Source organism: Labrus mixtus, chromosome 6 (genome assembly GCF_963584025.1).
Source record: "Labrus mixtus chromosome 6, fLabMix1.1, whole genome shotgun sequence".
Lineage (NCBI taxonomy): Eukaryota > Metazoa > Chordata > Actinopteri > Labriformes > Labridae > Labrus > Labrus mixtus.
The window spans coordinates 15,394,593-15,413,904 of record NC_083617.1 but is presented as its reverse complement, the minus strand read 5'-3'; the positions used below and the strand labels follow the sequence as shown (position 1 = coordinate 15,413,904).

The 19,312-nt window shown below is 39.9% G+C and overlaps 2 protein-coding genes across 4 annotated transcripts; one reads left to right on the top strand and one right to left on the bottom strand.

Moving 5' to 3' along the window:
• Positions 1-2,441: 2,441 nt before the first annotated feature.
• ddx43 (DEAD (Asp-Glu-Ala-Asp) box polypeptide 43) lies at positions 2,442-10,662 on the top strand. Of its 2 annotated transcripts, none has more exons than XM_061040228.1 (17): positions 2,442-2,781; positions 3,041-3,096; positions 3,714-3,831; positions 4,922-5,128; positions 5,598-5,679; positions 6,050-6,209; positions 6,755-6,873; positions 7,007-7,117; positions 7,227-7,368; positions 7,624-7,724; positions 8,140-8,227; positions 8,457-8,584; positions 8,691-8,800; positions 8,905-9,043; positions 9,151-9,238; positions 9,951-10,118; positions 10,288-10,662. In XM_061040228.1, exons 1-16 carry the CDS (start codon positions 2,445-2,447, stop codon positions 10,101-10,103), a joined length of 2,139 nt encoding a protein of 712 aa, XP_060896211.1. In that variant the 5' UTR covers positions 2,442-2,444; the 3' UTR covers positions 10,104-10,118; positions 10,288-10,662. The 2 variants fall into 2 exon arrangements, with proteins under 2 accessions (XP_060896211.1, XP_060896210.1); XM_061040227.1 differs by having other exon boundaries at positions 10,285-10,662.
• Positions 10,663-13,843: 3,181 nt separating this feature from the next.
• Positions 13,844-18,666, bottom strand: eef1a1a (eukaryotic translation elongation factor 1 alpha 1a). 2 transcript variants are annotated; one of them, XM_061040225.1, is made up of 9 exons: positions 18,508-18,666; positions 17,068-17,248; positions 16,764-16,943; positions 16,091-16,387; positions 15,568-15,718; positions 15,200-15,456; positions 14,759-14,993; positions 14,243-14,658; positions 13,844-14,202 (listed from the first exon to the last, which is right to left on the bottom strand). In XM_061040225.1, the coding sequence occupies exons 2-8, from the start codon at positions 17,209-17,211 to the stop codon at positions 14,534-14,536; spliced, it is 1,389 nt and encodes a 462-aa protein (XP_060896208.1). In that variant the 5' UTR covers positions 17,212-17,248; positions 18,508-18,666; the 3' UTR covers positions 13,844-14,202; positions 14,243-14,533. The 2 variants fall into 2 exon arrangements, with proteins under 2 accessions (XP_060896208.1, XP_060896209.1); XM_061040226.1 differs by having other exon boundaries at positions 17,068-17,251; positions 18,508-18,629.
• Positions 18,667-19,312: the final 646 nt, after the last annotated feature.

The window sequence follows — 19,312 nt, the reverse complement described above, 5'->3', positions numbered from 1 at the left end:
TTGGGAACCCTGAAACAAGCCAACGACACAAAGAAGTGAGACTGACTGGTGTCTTATTCTTTCTACAAGTGCTTGTATTCAAAGCCTTCCTCAGAATAAGGGGAAGAGTGAATTATTCTCCTTGATCAATGTCTGTGTTTTGACATGTAAAATGTCATCGTTTACTTAAGCTTTCATACATATCACTGCATGGACTGTTTCTAAAATGAATGGTGAATAATGGAGGGAGGCCTGGTTTGTTGGGAAATCTGAATTTCTGACTAAGAGTTAAAAGTCACTCCCTTGGAATGTTTCAGACCACACTCATCTCTTTCTGTTAATTCTCTATAGACACATATTGGTGGTTTCATCTGTTGGCAACATGTTTGTATCCATTGGGGAAAATAGCTAATCAGCAATCACTTAAAACAAGTTCTGGGCCATATTCAACCTGATTTGGACACTAGTAGCTAGCTGCATGCTAATGGTCTGAATGCTGTACTGCAGTTCAGATACCTTGAGGGTTATTCCAGCCAAGCATGAGGTACTGCATGTCAAAGCTGTTGCAATAACTCAAGAGCAGTCGCTCACTCCCTGGTGGCCAGGATGGACTACTGCATGTTAAAGTACTGTTCCCTAAAAACCTCATCAAAAAGGTACGAACAAAGTGAGCCTATATAAACATTATTATCCTAATGAAAACTAATTTGAAACTAGTTTAATCTTGTACTGCCACTTGTGTGGATAACCAACTTACATTTGAATTTTATGACAAGCTTACAACCTTTGAAGGTAATGAAATGTTTTTGACAAACCCTGTCTTTTTTAACAGGTGCTGGTTGCACAATGCACATCAATAATTGTGAAACCCACAACAACTATTTACAGAACATACTTGTTTTCATCCAGAATACATGATGAAAGAGAGGTTTAGAGGAGTGTTGGTACCTACATTTAAAATTTATAATATTTTCCATGTCTTCAGCTTACTCATCCCATGCTCATGGGATCTTTGAGAGGGGATTAAGCAGGAATTCTAAGCTATTGTAATATTTTGGTAAATTAAAATTAAATCCATATTCAAAGTGAAAACTTTGTATGTTTTAAATTAGGAATAAGTATTGCAATCATGTTTAACGACATGGGCCTTCTCTACACTTGATGTCAGTGTTTTGAAATGTTATCCCTATGGTACATATACGTTTCCAGCTCTTAAACAAGAGTGATGCAGAAAACTCTTTTTGAAATGTCTTAAGGGATAAGCAGTCTTAAAGTTGCATTTTCATGTGTTAATGACCTTTATTCATTTATTATTTTTACAGAATCTGTTCCCTTTGTTTTGAATGGCGAGTAAGTGCATTGCTTAGGAAATTAACAATCTCTAGTGGATTATAATATATTTTATCCTCTAACAAATGTCAATTGTAAACACTAGTAGATGGTTTCTTTAAATATTCTACATGCAGGTTGCTGATTAAATATATTATAAAATAAAGGCACAGCTGTTTTTTGTCTGAAGAGCCTGAAAATGTGAACTGGTAGTTTAATACTAAATATTATTGGAATAGACTTGTAGTTTTATGAGTATTTCTACAAACCCTAGGATAAGAGGTCAGCCAGGACTCACAGTTACTTTGTAGCAGGATATGGTACACATAGGCCTACTGAATAAGTAGACCCTATGGACTTTGGATGGGTTATTACCCTCAAAAAACCTGCCCATTTTTGCAATCTGTAAATTGCTTCATGATATCTTTGTTGCATTCGAAAGGGTTTATTTTTCCAATCTACAAATGTCCTATAGTTGAAATCGAACTGCTCAATTTGAATCGGGCATCCATTTCACTTAAGTAGCTTCAGCCACCGACATTATTAGGCTCCTATGGCCAATGATACCCTCTCCCTACTGCTTAAACAGCAATTTATTACACAACTGGCCTTAAAGTTTGATGTTAACATTTATTATTTCTTTGAAATTAATTTATTAAAGTGCACATAATGTTCTCTGGGTGACAAATGCAAAAGTAATTTTATTATACATTAATAAAGAACAAATTAACTCAACTGTTTTGTCTTATTGGCTCTTTTTTTCCCCAAAAAGTATTTGCAAATACACAAACACTAACACTTTTCAGACTAACTAGGGTCACAAAATGTCATGTTGCCATCAGGGTGTTGCTAAGGAACTAATAGGGTCTTATATTCTTATATTCTACAATTCACTTATATCTGATGCTGTGGTTTTTTTTGTTTCAATTTACTACCTTTTTATGTTAAATTATTTAAAATAAATACATAAACTACAGTCCTTATTTATAATATTCGTCATGATCTCGTCAGATTTTACAGTCTATGGATCAAAGTAGGAAGAGAGGAAGTGAAGTCAACACTGTCTTGATTGACAGCTCGACAGTTAATTGCGATGTAGCTAGTTCGCGCTTCGCAGGTGGGACGGGAAATTAAAAATGGCCGACTGGGAAGATGAGTACACCTCTGACGGCGTTGCTATCTACAAGCCTGTAACAAAGTCCTCTCCGAATGAATGGAAACCGCCGTGCAGTGACGGTCTCAAGGGAAATGTTTCTTTCGGTGTAAGAAATGGCGCCAGGTTTGGAGCCCCAAGAGAGTGGAGAGCGCATCGTGGTACCGAGCCAAGAAGCTGGAGGGACGGGGGCGAAGGTCGTCCGTTTCCCTGGAGCACGGAGCGCGAAGGCCCGCCGGGAAGACGAACCTTTGATCATGAAAACTACAACTCACCTGTGACGATACACGTGGAGAATGCCTTAGTTGGAAGGATTATTGGTTGGGACTTTCTTGTAACACTTTTCTTTTCAAAAGTGACCTTATTAAACATTTTTCAGTCTTTATTGGACCACACTGCTAAATCAGCCTGGCTTCAATTTTATTTTATTTTATAAATTACACCTTGCTGTTAAACCAGCTTACTTGTGTATTACCTCCTTAGACGTAAACCATAGTTTATTTATGTGTCAAATGTTGTTACTACTCATGTAAAGTCATTTTATTTATGTAGTTTTAATATATTGTAACCTTGTTAAAGGTCGTGGAGGAGCTAAAATCCGTGAACTTGAAGAGAGCAGTGGTGCAAGAATCAAGGCAAGTACATTTTGTCATTGTAAAAACTTAAAAGCTCATTTATTAATGAACTGACCAGTGCTGGGCTGATGTCATTTTCACTTTAAAATTGAATCTGCCTTTTTCCCACCAACTAGAAATTAGGTTATATCTTGTCTAAATTTGGCTAAGACTGACTTAGTATGCTTGTTAAGTGCTGTTTTTACAGCAAGATTTCTTTACTGCTTACTTTTTTCCAACAAAACCTGCAACACAAACATACAGTTAACAATTTGAAGTTGCTCTTTGAAAATCAGACCGTTGTAAAATCCTCTTATGGATGAAATTCACTTTCAAAGACCAGAATCAAATCAGTTGAATGACAAACAAGTCCTAAAAGTTTCTGGGTTCATTAGAAACCATCTTTTTTTTTTTTTATTAAATATAATATCTGAATAGTACAAAACCTTTACAAGGTATGAGCAAGGTGATGGTTATTGCATGTTGTTGTTTCAACTGGATCCACCAGGAAGATTTAAGTGTGGGTTACAGACTTATGTATAAATATGTATTTACATTTTAGATAACATGCATGTTGAATCATGTATTTCTCATATTGGCTATAATGCCCTGTGTGCAACTGCTTGTCTCTTTTCTAGATAAACAATGGAGACGATGAGGGTGAAGTGCTTATCTTTGGGTCCTCAGATGCTCAGCAGAAGGCTAAGGAAATGATTGAAGAACTGGTTGCAGATGGCAGCTCTCGTTTTCGCAGTGGTATGAGCTATGTATTTCTAGAAAAATTTTGATGCTCAATTATTTATTGGCAGTTGTGCATCTCAAATTGAACATAAAACTTGTATTATCAAATGCAACAGATGCTTACTCACAATTCTCACATAGTCTCTGAAAGCCCCCTGGTCCTTTGTGGGCCTAAAGCGCTGTTCTTTGGCTCTCTAGTCAATGATTGTGTTTCAGTCTCAGGAGCGTGCTAGCAGTGACATTTGCTCGTTCCAAAGACGCACCGAGTCTATTTTTGACGGAGCCCGCTACAAGTACATGTCAAGCTAAACAGAGTATACCAACCCCCACAGGAAGTCAGACAAGAAAACAAACAGAGCATCCGGTCAGTGTCAAATAAAACACAATATACAGACTCCTGAGCGTATCTTAAAATCTCACTGAGGTTTAATCCTGAATGATATATGTTACTGTCAGGAACCAAAGCGCAGAACTGTAATACATGTGCCTTATCAAATCCACAAAATTTAGAAGGTAATTTGATCCCCAAGCCAAGTTGCTGTGATCTTATCAAGTGTGGATAAAGTTAGAGAAGACTGGGCAACATAGTCATTAAGTTCTTATTGAGTTCAGATTTAAATTAGCAGCTGAGATGCCATTTAAGAATTATTAAAAGCCAGTAGATGTCAATCCAAAAGACAAGCAACATTTTAGCCAATGTGGTTAAGGTAACACTCTAGTTAATCGTTTAAAAAGTCGTCAATAAACGAATCTCAAAGTGTTTCAGCTTTCATTATTCAATAGCAAACAAAGGTGGAGTAGCTAAACACCCTCCTAAACCTCAATTTTGGGAAAACACAACAAGCTTGCTGCCAAGGACTATTACAAACAAACAAAACAAAAATACAGGCACAGTCCACTAAATGTAGTTGGTGTGTCCATTGCTGCTGACTTACAAGTAATGACTCAACTTTGGTTGAATGGCTTCTTAAAGCATATCAGCAAGGGCTTCACGCTACTGCTCTATGTGCCTTTGAATTGCCCCCTGGGAACAAATCAAGTTTTCTGAATTGAATTGAGTTCCACTTACCTTTAATCTCTTTTGGTGTAATGCTCTTATTCTCAGGTCCAGGTAAGGGTGGGGACTACTACAGAGGAGAAGGAGGAAGTGATGGAGGAGGCAACAGAGGAGGAGGTTATGGAGGAGTTAGTAAAGGCTCTGTGTGGTCTGCTACAGCATTGCACACTGCAAGCGAGGTCCAGCCCAGTGAAAGCATAGACTGGAACGCCATCCGGGAGAACAAGGACAAGTATGCTGCCATGAAGTGGAAGGGTGAGAGCTCAGGTTTCAAGTGATCTACATCAACTGCAGTCCACACGTTTACTGTTTTCATTATTTAGCAGGATTCTGGATTTCAGATTAGAAATTTAAAAAAAAAAGACTATGTTAAAGAATAACGGACCTTCAGCTTCAATGGAGGTTTGGACATGTTCACCTGAAACACACCAAACCAGGGAAATGTTGCCCACTCTACCATTGAGTAGGTTTGGTTTTCATTTGACTTGAATCGATTCTTGTTTTTAACGAGTCCCTGTTTTGAATACAAAATGGTAAAATCAAGAGCCAATGCTCATGTAAAACCCTTCAAGTGTTTCATTTAAAATTGTCTGTGCTAGCCTGTTTGTAGTTACAAGCTTACATTGAATGGCTTGTGATATGATGCTAGCATTTAATTGCACAGTGAAATGGGTGTTATTCATTTCCTAAAACCATTTCTGTGATCTTTTGCAACTTTCTTCAGACCTCCCACCATTGAAGAAGCATTTTTACACTGAGGCAGAAAGTGTTTCCATGCTCACAGAGGAGGAAGTCAGTGAGTGGAGGTAAAGCTGGCTGAAAAAAAAAAAAAAAAGAATACTGTTCACAGGCTCTTTAAAATGACAAACCGTCTACTTTTTCAGTGAATTTATCACACCGACCAGTCTGATTGTCTTTAATTTGTCAGTGGTACCTGAAAGTGAAAGAACATCCTTTGTCCAGCTTGGAAACAATGAAAAATACAGCTGATTTGTGTGGTGGTAGGAAAAACAGTGAAGTTTTGCCCAGATGTGGTCTCTTAAATATAAACAGCAGTTACGCACATTTCGTATTTATCCTTGTCCAGAACTTTTGTCTTGTTTGAAGTTCACGATTGCACTTTTGCATAGTTCCACTTTTACTTATTTTTGTTGTGTGTTTTTTTTTAATCTGCAGGAAAGAGAATAACAATGTCTTTGTGGATGACCTGAAAGAGGAGGGGAAGAAGAGGCCAATCCCCAATCCCTGCCGCACCTTCCTGGAGGCGTTTGAGCCCTATCCAGAGATCATGGAAAATATTGAACGTGTTGGCTTTGTCAAACCAACTCCCATCCAGGTATGAGCCTGACACTCCACAAATGTATTTAGTAACTTATCGCTAAACCCTTGTTGTATTACTGCTGAATTTATTACAAACAGTAGACCCACATTCTCCACTGAGGGACATAATGATGAAATCTAACACAGCTGTAGTTGATAGTTATGTTGGTTTGACATTGAACAGACAAGATCAATTTAAAAAAACGTAATCCATCTGCTGTTAACAACTTATTTTCATTTATTAACAAAAACCAAATGACCCAATATTTGTTTTGTTATGTCCTCCAGGACTCAAAGATAAACCAAATCCATAAAGATCAAGATCACTGTGACCGTTTCTTTTTCAATAAAAACACATTTGAAGCCCCAGAGTGCAGACACAAAACGTTTTCATTATGTTTCCTGGATAAAATGTTGTTATTTAAAAGCAAGGATGACCTGCCTTTGATGTGAATGAAAACACGTGAGATGGATACAGCTCTAGTTTTGTGTAATGAACTTGAACTTTTACTCTTTGTTATTACATAAGTGTATTATGATGATTTTCTGTCTTGTCACCAGTCTCAGGCCTGGCCTGTGTTGCTGACTGGGGAGGACCTGATAGCTATTGCTCAGACAGGAACAGGGAAAACCCTAGCCTACCTGCTGCCGGGGTTCATCCACATGGAGGGACAGGCTATGTGAGTTTATTCTTTTATCAGTCATACTCTAGTACTGTTGTTTTTTTATTTCTTGTAGCGATACGCAGCTTTGCTAATTGTGCATGATTGTCTGTCAAACTCCTTCCATCTTTTTGTCTCGCTTCAATGACAGACCTAGAGCTGAGTGGGGGGGTCCAGGCATGTTGGTGCTGACTCCTACCAGAGAGCTGGCCCTGCAGATAGAAACTGAGTGCAAAAAGTACCGCTTCAAGAGCTACAAGAGGTCTAGCAGTCCTATTTTATCAAACCGTTTTAATGACAAGCTTACAATCAATTATATACGGTTATCTTAAAGCAACAGGACTATGACTATTAAATCTGTCCCTCCTCAGTATCTGTATCTATGGTGGAGGGGATAGGAGAGCCCAGATCAAGCTGGTGAAGGGCGGCGTGGACATAGTGATCGCCACACCAGGCCGACTAAATGATCTACAGATGAATGAGCTCATCAACCTCAGCTCCATCACCTACTTGGTCAGTTGTTTGTATACGTCTTTGTTCTTGTGCAAGGAGGATTGAACAATTGGGTAGTGCTCTGTCCATAATAAAAGTTTCACCTTTAAAGGTTTCATTTTTTCAAAGTCCTCAAATATTTACCCGAATCGAATCAGTGAAGCAAAAAAAACGTTGTGTCATGTATGGGCTTTGTCTGTTTTTGTACATATTGTGTATAGCAGTACATGAGGATATGGTTTTTAATAACTACTCTGATCACACACACAAAAAAAGGTGCTGGACGAGGCTGACCGTATGCTCGATATGGGCTTTGAGCCCCAGATTATGAAGATCCTCCTGGACATCCGCCCAGACCGCCAGACTGTCATGACCAGGTAATCAGTCCCGTGACATGAAGTACTGTAAGTGAATGTCGTCACGTTATTGAAAGAGTCAACAGAGCACACTTACAGAATCCATACTATCCTGTGTTGGTCAGTACTCCTTGCACTGTTTTCAGATAGTGTTATCGTGTATATATTATATAAATTTTCCATCATGCCATTTAAAAAAAACCTCTAAAGGAAAGTGTCATAAAAAGATAGATATACTGTATTCCATTTCACAACTGTCTATTATTTCATATTTCACTAAGCATAAGAAGAACAGAAGAACTGCTGCATTAATTTATTCCTTTTGTTGTTACTCTTCCTTAAATAAGTGCTTTTTAGGTTTGCTGGCAAACGTTGTCAGGTGCACACTTTAGAATTGAAAAGAAAGTAATTTTAAGATTACCTCAATGTTTTTCAGCGCCACCTGGCCCCCTGGTGTGAGACGGTTGGCAAATACCTACCTAAAGAACCCCATGATGGTTTATGTGGGCACCCTGGACTTGGCGGTTAGTGGAGATAAATACAGTTAATTAGTATGTTGACCGGGTGCTTGGTCTTGGATGCACCCAGTAAACCAAATGAATAATAGTGAAACCACTGTTTCTTGTCATAGACTGCTAATTAGACAATAGAAGACTAAAATGTATCTTCACGATCCTCTTTTTGCTCTTGTGAGGTGAATATTGTGATCCTATATGAATATTTGCATGCTTCCTGTGTTCCTCTGGGTCCTAGGCAGTCAACACAGTGCAGCAGACAGTGCTGATAGTCCGTGAAGAGGAGAAAAAGTCATATGTGTTTGACTTTATCAGAAATATGCTGCCTGACGATAAAGTCCTCGTCTTCGTTGGCAAGAAGATTTTGTAAGTAGAGTCACCAGCATGCTGCTTGTTGTTGCATTTTCATAAAAAGAAGTTTACCACATGTAAACTATCAAATTCATCTGTGGCTCCTTGCTTGCAATCTCAGGGCTGACGACCTGTCCAGTGACATGTGTCTGCAGGGTATGGCTGTGCAAAGTCTGCATGGTGACCGTGAGCAGTGTGACCGTGAAGAGGCCCTCAAGGACTTCAAAGAGAGTACAGGACCCAAAATCACCTTAAAGAAGATTTTAAACTTAAGTGTTTAAAGCATCTGAAGTTTAGGCTGAACAATCAAATTGATTGCAGAATTTTTACCCCAGGTCGAGTTCGTATCCTGGTCGCCACAGACTTAGCATCTCGGGGGTTGGATGTTCATGACATCACACACGTCTTTAACTACGACTTCCCACGTAACATAGAAGAGTATGTGCATCGCGTGGGCCGCACTGGACGAGCAGGGTAAGGGTGTTTGGTGTTTTGCAGGGATCACATGTAGGAAAATCACGGCCAAGTGTTCTGCTGCTGTTCTTTGGTTAGTTTGAGATGTTAATGCATTTATCTTTCAGACGGTCAGGTGCTTCAGTTACCCTGGTAACAAGGGAAAACTGGAGGATGGCCGCTGAGCTTATTCCAATCCTGGAGCGAGCAGGACAGGTTAGCATTTAACATTTAAATAGAAGTATCATTCTATTTTAACAGTAGACTAACCAGGAGCGTTTTGTTAATAATCGTAGAGAGCTTTAGTGGTTTTCACTTCATAGAAAACATAATCACAGAATGGCACTTCGGATGAAATCACCAAATAGTTATTTGAAATACAAATCTGGTTCTGTCCTCTTTGTGGCTCTAAGTCAGTAAATCAGGAATAACTGTTCCAATGAAGTATTGGCAACCTTTGATAGCTGAGATGAATTTAAAAAACTAAATGTGAAGAATGTGTTTGTGCTCTTATTTGAATGCTTAAAGGTGAACTATGGAGTTTTGGTGGTGAAATTGGAAAGTTGAAGAAGTGAAACAATTCTATGCTTTATTTTCTGAACTTAATGCACACACTTTACTCAAAGAAAAAAATGGGTCCCTGGAAAAGTGTTTGGAGCTAAACAGCTACCAGGAGATTTACAGTGTCACTGTTGCGGGCCCCCCACCATAACTTCTCACATAACATTTTATCTTCAAACTGTTACAGAGACCAAATTTTCCTCTGAGGACAGTTTATATATCGAGTTATGAACACATACCACAGAATCTGTACACTTCTCTAACTTAAAAATGTCTCTACTAAAACTACATAGTGCACATTTAAATAACTTTTATTCTAGGTTACATATATATATATAAAGTGACAAACCATGATGACATGTTGCAGGAGGTCCCTGAGGAGCTGGTTCTTATGGCAGAGAGATACGAGAAGCACAAGAGGGAGAAGGAGGCGTACGGTCCAAGAGGGGGAGGAGGAGGAGGAGGGAGAGATTTTGGAGGAAGAGGAGGCAGGGATCGAGGTCAAAACTGGGGATTCTAATGCATGATTGTTAATGTAAGTCAACACATTCAACAAAGTGTCTACTTATTAACATAAGACAATAAGCTGAAAGTTTGGTAGAAGTAGAAACAGGTGAAATTCATGTGCTGGTATTTTGAAGGAATATTTATTTACAATTTGGGACTAATATCCATTTCCCTTTTTGTTTTTTCTCTCAAAGCAGAGTGAAGCAGGATCTGAAACCGCCTGTGTTCTAACTTCTTTTGGATGTATATGTCATTCATTTTCTTTGTTTGGATTCTTTTATTTCCTTTTTTCATTGTACCATCATCAATTATCATTGGAGGCAGTTCATGCACCTTTATTTGTTTTCCTTCTGTTTTAAAAATGTTGAAATCCACAAGTTTGATGTAAATCTTCAGCCTGTAACTCGCCAACCACAGCAGTGTGCAGTATCACCCTGAACATTTTGTTGTCATTTTCTGATTTGTGATGAAAATAACCTGTATAATAAATTCTCTTTTTAAAGAGATGTGAAACAAAGTATATATGTGAATGTCTTTGTAACTTTCATCTGTTGAAGTGATGTTTAAACCTGCTTTGTGTCTCTTGATAACTCCTCAGTTTATAAGAAAGAGTTTACTTTAAGGATGCCAAAGGCTATTTTTGATTTGTAATTTAAAATCTTGCTGTCACTGGTTATAACCACAGTTTTTTTCGTAGCATTACATACCGTGAACAGGATTTCATCCTGTTGGCCATGAAAGACTTAATGAGATGTGGGGCAAAAAATCTTAAGGAAATCAAAACAAAGCCAAGCTTTATATTTCCATTTCAATCAGAAGAATGAGAACTGATACAGCAGCTAGGGGCTGTGGATCAGCGGTACAGTGGGTTATCATATGGAAGGTTGGGGGTTCGATCCCCAGAAGAGCACTTTAGAAGCCCAAGTCCATTACCCACATTTTTATTTGGCAGTTGCATACTGTAAATTGAGAAAGCTTCAAAGTCTTGGCAAGTCAATTTCATTTTAATGACACTGTTTCTTTGGCTGTTGATGTGAGCCATACCTGAGTGTGTGGGTTTGATTTTGACACCTGAATGCAGGAGTGTAAGTATTTCCAACTGTTACTGAAGCACTGTGTCAGATCTTCTGACAAAAACTTGGTGATAAATAGCCAGAATCTTGATAGCAAAGCAAACTGACTACCATTTAGAGCAGTCTTAAACAACTACAAGTAAAATACCAGACCTTAAGCCCATCAACTATGTACAATTAATTTCTAACGTTCATCTCTATTACATGAAAATGATTGCATTTAATTTGCTGATGTTACTAACCTTCAGACATTCTTTGATGTTGACTCGTAAAGTGTGAAAATTAACCTGGAAAGTGCTTGAAATCCATGAACAGTTTCTTCTATTTCCAAACCAGTGTTGCACAGCGAAGCAAGAGGAAGGATCTAATTTAATGCCAAATTTATTCAGATTTATTTGATATATTTCAGATCAATGTAATGACACCAAGTTCAACAATGTCTTTAAGATGTGTCTCCTGGGGTTCTGTTGTTTTTTATTCCCTACTGGATTAAAGGAAACTAGTGCAGTAAATGATTGATATTCATGTTGCTGTTCATATTTGTTTAATTTCAGACTGGCTGGCTCTGAGCTTCATCAGCTTCTGTGATGTGTGTTCCTGAGTCCCGGGTAAGGTACTGTTTTTAAGAGAATTATTATTCCAAAATCAGTCACCTGTTGGAGCTTGATGAGTGAAGTAAATATCATGTGTGAGTACTTGTGAAACTATAGGATACCAACATAAGCTTATTAGGTGTGTAGTAATGCTTTCAAATAAAGCAACCAGTTCTATTATATATGACTTTAAAAACATGAAGCTGTTTTACTGGCCGTATTACGGTAGGTGTTTTCCCCCTTTCAATAGCCTTTTACAGATTGTAACCTCAAAGAAAAGAATGATCCTTTATCATTTTTCTAAACATATTTAAATCCATATTTTAATTCAATAGTAACTAGACTTCAGGTCTTACAGACAGCAACAACTAAAAAGGACTTGAAGTAACTGCTGTTGCAGTATATTTAAAGTGGAAGGGGATTTTGTTCCCATCAGCCAGTGGCTAGTTCCCAAACTGCATTGAATAAACTGCCCATTTCATAACATTTAAAAGGTCAAAAGTGAAGTATTAACTTGGACATTTCTTTGAAAATGCCTTCACTTCTTCCTTGAATTCCTCAAGCATTTTGCTGACAGATAAAGTGGTGGTCTCTTGAATTATTGCCCTCCTTCCACACTTTAAGGCCACACTGTTAAAGGCTCCATCATCTCCAAATGGTTCAAATGTCACTCAGTCAACAGGAATTGGTAGCATAACACAAAATTGATCAGGATTAGAAATCTGAATAAACACATCATGGCAACATTTGAAAACATTTCCTTTAATGCGAGTTCCTGCACCACTTATAGACCACTAACCCTTTATTTACAAGGCCAAATGAAACCAAGTGCTTGTGTGAGGGAACTTTTAAGTGACTTACCTTCAGATTTTCATAAAAACTTCCAGTACGCAGTGGTTCTTCTACAGTGTTCTGTTACAAATACACAATTACATCTGCTACTAGTTTGACCACATCTGATGCCTCTGATCTCTACTGCTTTATCTTCAAGAGTTTTGAAGAGGTCGGAGTCCACCTCGGCTTTGTCCTCACACTTTTCTTGTGGCAGAAAAGCTTTTGTTTGTTCTGTTTAGGCCTTTGTCCGATCCTTTTTGGTGTCCTTTGGTGCCTCTGGCTGCATCTTTGTCATCTCATCTGAAGACCGTTGTGGTGATTTTTCCCTTTCCATTACATGGTTTTGCTTTTGTCACCTTTATCAAATTATTTTTTTTGTTCCCTTTGTTGCCCTCTAGCTGCATCTTTGTCACCTGAAGACTGTTTTGGTGATCGTTTGCTTTTGCTTTTGTAGCCTTTATCAAAGCCTTTGTGCTGTTGTTTGGTGTATCTTGCTCAGTCTTTGTTATCCCCTCTGCAGACTGTTGTGTCATTCTGACACTGCCAGCACATGTTTGTGAAAGTGTTGCTTGTAGAGTCTTTTGATGCTTAGTGGCTTCCTTTTGTGGGCTTAGTACAGATGTCTTCTCCTTTCCTTTGCATTTCCATTCAGCCTCTCTTCTAAAAAAAAGTCCTTTCCTGGACTTTTGAAAAGAGATGTTCTCCCCCTCCTAGTCATGATGGTGCAATGAGAAAAATGTTACTGATCTGTCAGTTAAACTGAGAGTATTTCCATCAAGTCTATGAAGACACACTTCTTAGCGACTTGGTATTCCACAAATGGACAAATAGCAACATCTTGTGGACAAAGGATTGTATTGTAGTTAAGCACTCTTTCTTTTCAGGACTAGTTAAGCCTAAGGAAAATCTACACACTCACATGAGCATTCATTGTTGTTAGAGACACTGGGTTTAGAGGTGCTATGTTTTTGTAGTTTGGTTTCATAAGAGAAGTTAGGTTTTAATTGAATTCCGATGTTGCACTAATTAGAAAGATAGTATTCTCAACTATAGTTTGGAGTCCTCCTTTTGTTTTCCCTGTTTATTGATTTGAACAGCACTCACTTTTTTATCTCACTGTTTTACTTCCTTGTTAATAATTACTCATGATGTTATTTAGAAGATCTGGTTATTTGTTGCTTCCCTTTTTCCTTTTTTGAACTGGGTTGCAACAGTCACACTCAGAAAAAGTGATTTGAGACCCCAGTCAAAGGTTTTTGGTTGAAACATGTTTAATGTTGCTAAGAGGCTCATGCCAACTAACAGTAAGGTGCAGTAGCTTATGCAAAAAAATTAAGCTTCTCCTGTGCAAGTGCAAAGTTAGCAAAACTCCAATCAAAGTGCGTTAAGAATCAACAGGTGGTCTACTCGGAGTCCCCTGGGAAGGATACATTTGAAACACTTGTCCTAGGTGCTATTGAAAGCTTAAACACAACAAATCACAAAGCTCTATGAATCTACTTCTGGAAGGAACGTAGTTTTAGCTTCTGGCCAAAGACTCCTACAGAGCACCATGTATTTGCAAACGAACGACAAAAGCAAGACAACATGTACCACATTAAGAGACCAGTGCCTGTACTCCTAAGAGCTAGAGGGATGATACATTTCAGTACCTTAATATCAATATGACTGAAAGGTATTGCCATGAATCAAATCAACAGTGCACAATTAAGACTATCTGTTTGATATAACATTGTACGTAATGGTAATCTAACCACTGAAATGAATTGCTGCTTCAAGGATTTCAAATCTAAACGTTGTTCTTTCCTTCGAATGCTTTTGCGATGCATTGTGATGATTAACCAGTCTTTGATTATTGAATTGAAGCAGCCAATTGTAGGGTGAAGTTGGATGACTGATGTCCTGCCATGGGAGACCTTGGGGTCGGCAGAGTAGCACAACATTCATTTGGTCTTCTGGGCCTTCTGGGCGGACTTGGTAACTTTGCCAGTGGTGGAGGCCTTCTTCTCCACACCCTTAATCACGCCCACGGCCACAGTCTGCCGCATGTCGCGCACTGCAAAGCGTCCTACGAGGTGAAGAGGAGGAATCAAATACATATGAGGGTCATGTTTCAATTTGGTATGATTACCAACTGGTTTGATTCTGTGTTCTACCGTTTAACTTACCAAGTGGAGGGTACTCAGAGAAGCTCTCAACACACATTGGCTTTCCAGGAATCATATCCACAATTGCAGCGTCTCCGGACTTGAGGGATTTCGGGTTGTCTTCCAGCTTCTTGCCAGAGCGTCGATCGATCTTTTCCTTGAGCTCTGCAAACTTGCAGGCGATGTGAGCTGTGTGACAGTCCAGCACAGGAGCATAACCAGCACTGATCTGGCCAGGGTGGTTAAGGATGATGACCTACAAAGCAATCAGAACAACGTGGATGCCCTATTAATAGAACGATTATTTACTTCCTGCCAAATAAGTTCATTGCAAAGACTTGGCAGTTTGCTTGTTCATTGACTATTTTCTCATTTAAAACCTTCTCTCTTTGTCCGAATAAACAAGACCCAATACAATAAACCTGGCGTGGAAGAAATAAAAAGATCCCTGGCAATGTCTACCTGAGCAGTGAAGTTGGCAGCTTCCTGTGGTGGGTCGTTCTTGCTATCGCCAGCCACGTTGCCACGGCGGATATCCTTGACTGACACATTCTTGACATTGAAGCCCACATTGTCGCCAGGTAGGGCCTCAGTCAGTGCCTCGTGGTGCATCTCCACAGACTTCACCTCAGTTGTCACATTCACAGGCGCAAAGGTCACAACCATTCCTGACTTCAGTGTGCCAGTTTCCACACGGCCTACAGGCACTGTTCCAATACCTGAGAAGAAGTCCAGAAGAGTGACCATTCAACAATGGACATTCAAGTGAAAATAACGTGTTTTTGGAATAGCACCCTTCTCCCACATTTCTTAACCAGTGCGCTACATGCCTCCTATTTTGTAGACATCCTGCAAGGGGAGACGCAGAGGTTTGTCTGTTGGACGGCTGGGGGGCTGGATGGCGTCCAGAGCCTCCAGTAGTGTGGTCCCCGATGCATTTCCTTCTTTTCTGTTGATCTTCCATCCCTTAAACCAGGTCATCTAGAGAGAATACAGTTTATTTTACAAGTTTGATGAACAGGACTATTAGATAAAACAACACTGGCTCAGTTTTATATTGTATGACTCTTTGTATTTACTATTGTTACCCTTCATTTTGGCATTAGTTACATAGAAATATTATGCATAACTAGTACAAAGGCACTGCTACATTCATTTTCAAGGGACAGGGAACAGAGTTGAAACGCAAACTTTATCTGGACTGTTTCTTTGGAGTCTAAATGATAGTCACAGTAACTAGCTAGCCTTTGAGCTACTCCTTCCCCTTCTACTGGCCAAACAAATTTATATTCAAATTCAAGGCTGTGTATTTCAAACTAATTCGTATTTGCATGACGTATTTGTCCTACTTACATTTGGGCTTGGCTCGAGCATGTTGTCACCATTCCAGCCTGAAATGGGAACGAAGGCAACTGTGTCCGGATTGTAGCCAATCTTCTTGATGTAGGTGCTCACTTCTTTCACAATTTCCTCATATCGCTTCTGGCTGTAGTTTGGCTCAGTGGAGTCCATCTTGTTGATGCCCACGATGAGCTGCTTCACTCCCAGAGTGTAGGCCAGGAGGGCATGCTCCCGGGTCTGTCCGTTCTTGGAAATACCCGCCTCAAACTCTCCTACACCAGCTGCCACGATCAGCACAGCACAGTCTGCCTGAAGATGAAAAGATAAAACATAAGAACTGTTGGTGCCCAGCAGGTTTAAACACCATGTCTTTGATATTAGTTCCTAAGTGGCACACCTAACAGAAAAAAAACTTTAAAGAATTAACATAAAAATTAAAGTAAGTTGTTTAATAGGAACCTGATGAAACATGTTGTTGCAGGATGGTGTTTATTATGAATTTTGCGGTTACATGCAACGTTATTTACAAAGTATTAAAAGCCAGTTCTGCTTTTAACCTTGATGAAACTCACCGGTCAGTCGTTCTAAAAAAGGCACATAGGCTTTCAAAAGGTCATCACAGCTATTTAGTAAAGCCAGCATCTAAAGCAAACAAAAAAGGCTGAGCATCCTCATGTTTACATACCTGGGAGGTCCCAGTGATCATGTTCTTGATGAAGTCCCTATGACCCGGGGCATCGATGATGGTCACATAGTACTTGCTAGTTTCGAACTTCCACAGTGATATGTCGATGGTAATCCCACGCTCCCTCTCTGCCTTTAGTTTGTCCAGCACCCAGGCGTACTTAAACGACCCCTTCCCCATCTGAAAAGTCATAACACACAGTCGTGTGGTCATAGTGGGTATGACATGGTGAGGGCATCTCAGGGAAAAGAGTTAGTGGATTCCAGAAGGCATCTACCTCCCCTTGTCTGTCCCTCTCTCTTACCTCAGCGGCTTCCTTCTCGAATTTCTCGATGGTTCTCTTGTCGATGCCCCCACACTTGTAGATGAGGTGTCCCGTGGTGGTGGACTTTCCAGAGTCCACGTGGCCGATCACGACAATGTTGATGTGGAGTTTTTCCTTTCCCATTGTTGCTGAGGCTGGCTGGAGTCACGAGACAGTCTGTCTGCTAGAACCAGTGTTAAGTTACAGCCGGTACGGAACACAGACGGTTTGCAGGACAGAAAACGGACCCAAAAGATTCAAAAGATTGGTTGAGCATAATACTAAAGTGTAAAAAAACCCCAAATAATTTGTGGAGAGATTCTAATTTAGAAATGAAATGGTGTTGAAGGGCTGTCAAAGCTCACACAGCTTGATATTCTGCAAAACAATCACAATGCCTAGTGTTTAAAAACACTGAGAGTCATCTGATGCAAAAATAATTTCAGCAACACGCTGCAAGAGGGAAAGAGACATAAACAACCTGGCTGTACTCTGTCTGGCTCTGGGTATTTGGTAACAGGAATAGATGTTTTCCTAAATGGTGTATCTCAGAAGATTAAGAATAGTAAGGCCACTGAACTGCGCAAAGCACAAAACCCTCTGCCCCTCCTACCCTGTCTTTCTCTATCCATCCACACACGCCTGCTCTCATCTTTCACATCCAGCCTGCTCTCCTGTCCTTCCTGCCGCGCTTTGCTTTTACCAAGACAATGCCTCTGGTGTTTACAAGCACATCCTCCTTTGCCAAGCATTGACTTACTACAACTTCACTCCAAACCCTGAATCCACCATTTTGTAGCATTTCTCAGTCGATGCAGTGCATTTCTCACAGGTGAATGCAGGGCTGAGTACACAGACTGTTGACAACTCTGCAGGAGTTTTATGGTTCTAATCTGAAGTGTAAGGAATCTGATTCACATATGCACCAAGTCATCCTAGAATGCTGAGCTTGGTTTAATTTGATCTGAATCTAGTGTGTACCAGGGAAAGAAGCCCGATAGTTGCATTCTAACTGTAACATGAATCCTCACATGATCTTGGCTGGACTCGTTCAGGTGAACTCGGTGTCAGGACAAGATACCCATTTACAAGCGTGTATTTTAACTCTCCCCTGTGAAACAACGTCACAGAAGCTGCCGCAGTGCGCTTCTACTTTAAAAAAAAAAAAAAAAAAGATGACAAAGAAGCAGAAAAGAGGAGAGGTAATTTTGCAGCCGGCATTAAATCTAATGTCTGAAGGATTTAAGGGAAATGTCACCCCTCCGCCATGTTCTATCATCTGCCCGCTTACTCCTAGATGCGTATTAACTGCCAGCCGGCTGCCCCTCTTTTCTGCATCACAACAACATTCCTAAAACGCTGCCTGCAGCCTCATAAACGTTCATTTTCCGTATATCTTCGAAAGGCATGCATAATTTCAAGTAGACTACTGTGTCGTACCTGAGAGCTGGCCGGTGTCAGGTTGGGTGCAGGACCGATGAGGCTGAGGAGAGACGCTGATCCGGTTATTTAGAACAGGACAGGCGGGGGTGTTGCGTAATTGCGCGCACCCGCTGCTGTGACTACAGCATCACAACGAGGGACCAGGAGAAGTTATAGGAACCGTTTTTTGTTTTTTTTAGCCATAGGACACTTTCGAAGTATCCATTATCGGACATAAAATGTTTGACCGTATTGTATTACCCAGACCTTCCACCAGATACGTGTGTGCATTACGCTCAAAAGAGATTGGTGGCGTCATTCGGTCCATTTTTAGCAATAACAAAACGTTTCTGAATACCCTTAAGCACAGGCCACGTGTTTTGTCGGCAGTTCTATCTGCTTTATTTTGCGTTTCAGAAAAATATATAATGAAGATAAAAACACGCTGCAAGCTGAGGAATGGCATCTTGTAAAAAAAAAAAATCTATCGGAAAGGGATAGATTTCTTTTGGAACTATAAGTTTATAGGCTGTACGTGTTTAGTGACAGTAATGTGAAACGGCTTTGTGTCTGCCGGCGTTCATTCACGTGCAGCAGGCGGAGCGCTAACCTTTCCAGACGGATTAAACTAAAGTGCGTGCCCTTGACTTTCAAGTGCGTCTGTTTGTCTGCCTGCCTAAAGTAACATGATGTAGGGCTTCTCGGGCAGAGTTAACATGGAGTGAGCGTTAATGATTGTTGCCCTCTGATGTTCTCGTGAAACATGTGTCGTCACGTTGCATCGTCTGTTAGAACTGTTGCAGGTAAGAAAAGGTGCCAAGAC

Excerpts from the sequence above, each read along its gene's own strand:
- ddx43 (XM_061040228.1), top strand. The coding sequence starts at position 2,445 with ATGGCCGACTGGGAAGATGAGTACACCTCTGACGGCGTTGCTATCTAC. Across the intron at positions 2,782-3,040 it reads CTTAGTTGGAAGGATTATTG|GTCGTGGAGGAGCTAAAATC; the intron begins GTTGGGACTTTC and ends ACCTTGTTAAAG. Across the intron at positions 8,585-8,690 it reads TTCGTTGGCAAGAAGATTTT|GGCTGACGACCTGTCCAGTG; the intron begins GTAAGTAGAGTC and ends TTGCAATCTCAG.
- eef1a1a (XM_061040225.1), bottom strand. The coding sequence starts at position 17,211 with ATGGGAAAGGAAAAACTCCACATCAACATTGTCGTGATCGGCCACGTG. Across the intron at positions 15,719-16,090 it reads TGCTCGAGCCAAGCCCAAAT|ATGACCTGGTTTAAGGGATG; the intron begins GTAAGTAGGACA and ends TATTCTCTCTAG. Across the intron at positions 14,994-15,199 it reads CTGCCAACTTCACTGCTCAG|GTCATCATCCTTAACCACCC; the intron begins GTAGACATTGCC and ends ATTGCTTTGTAG.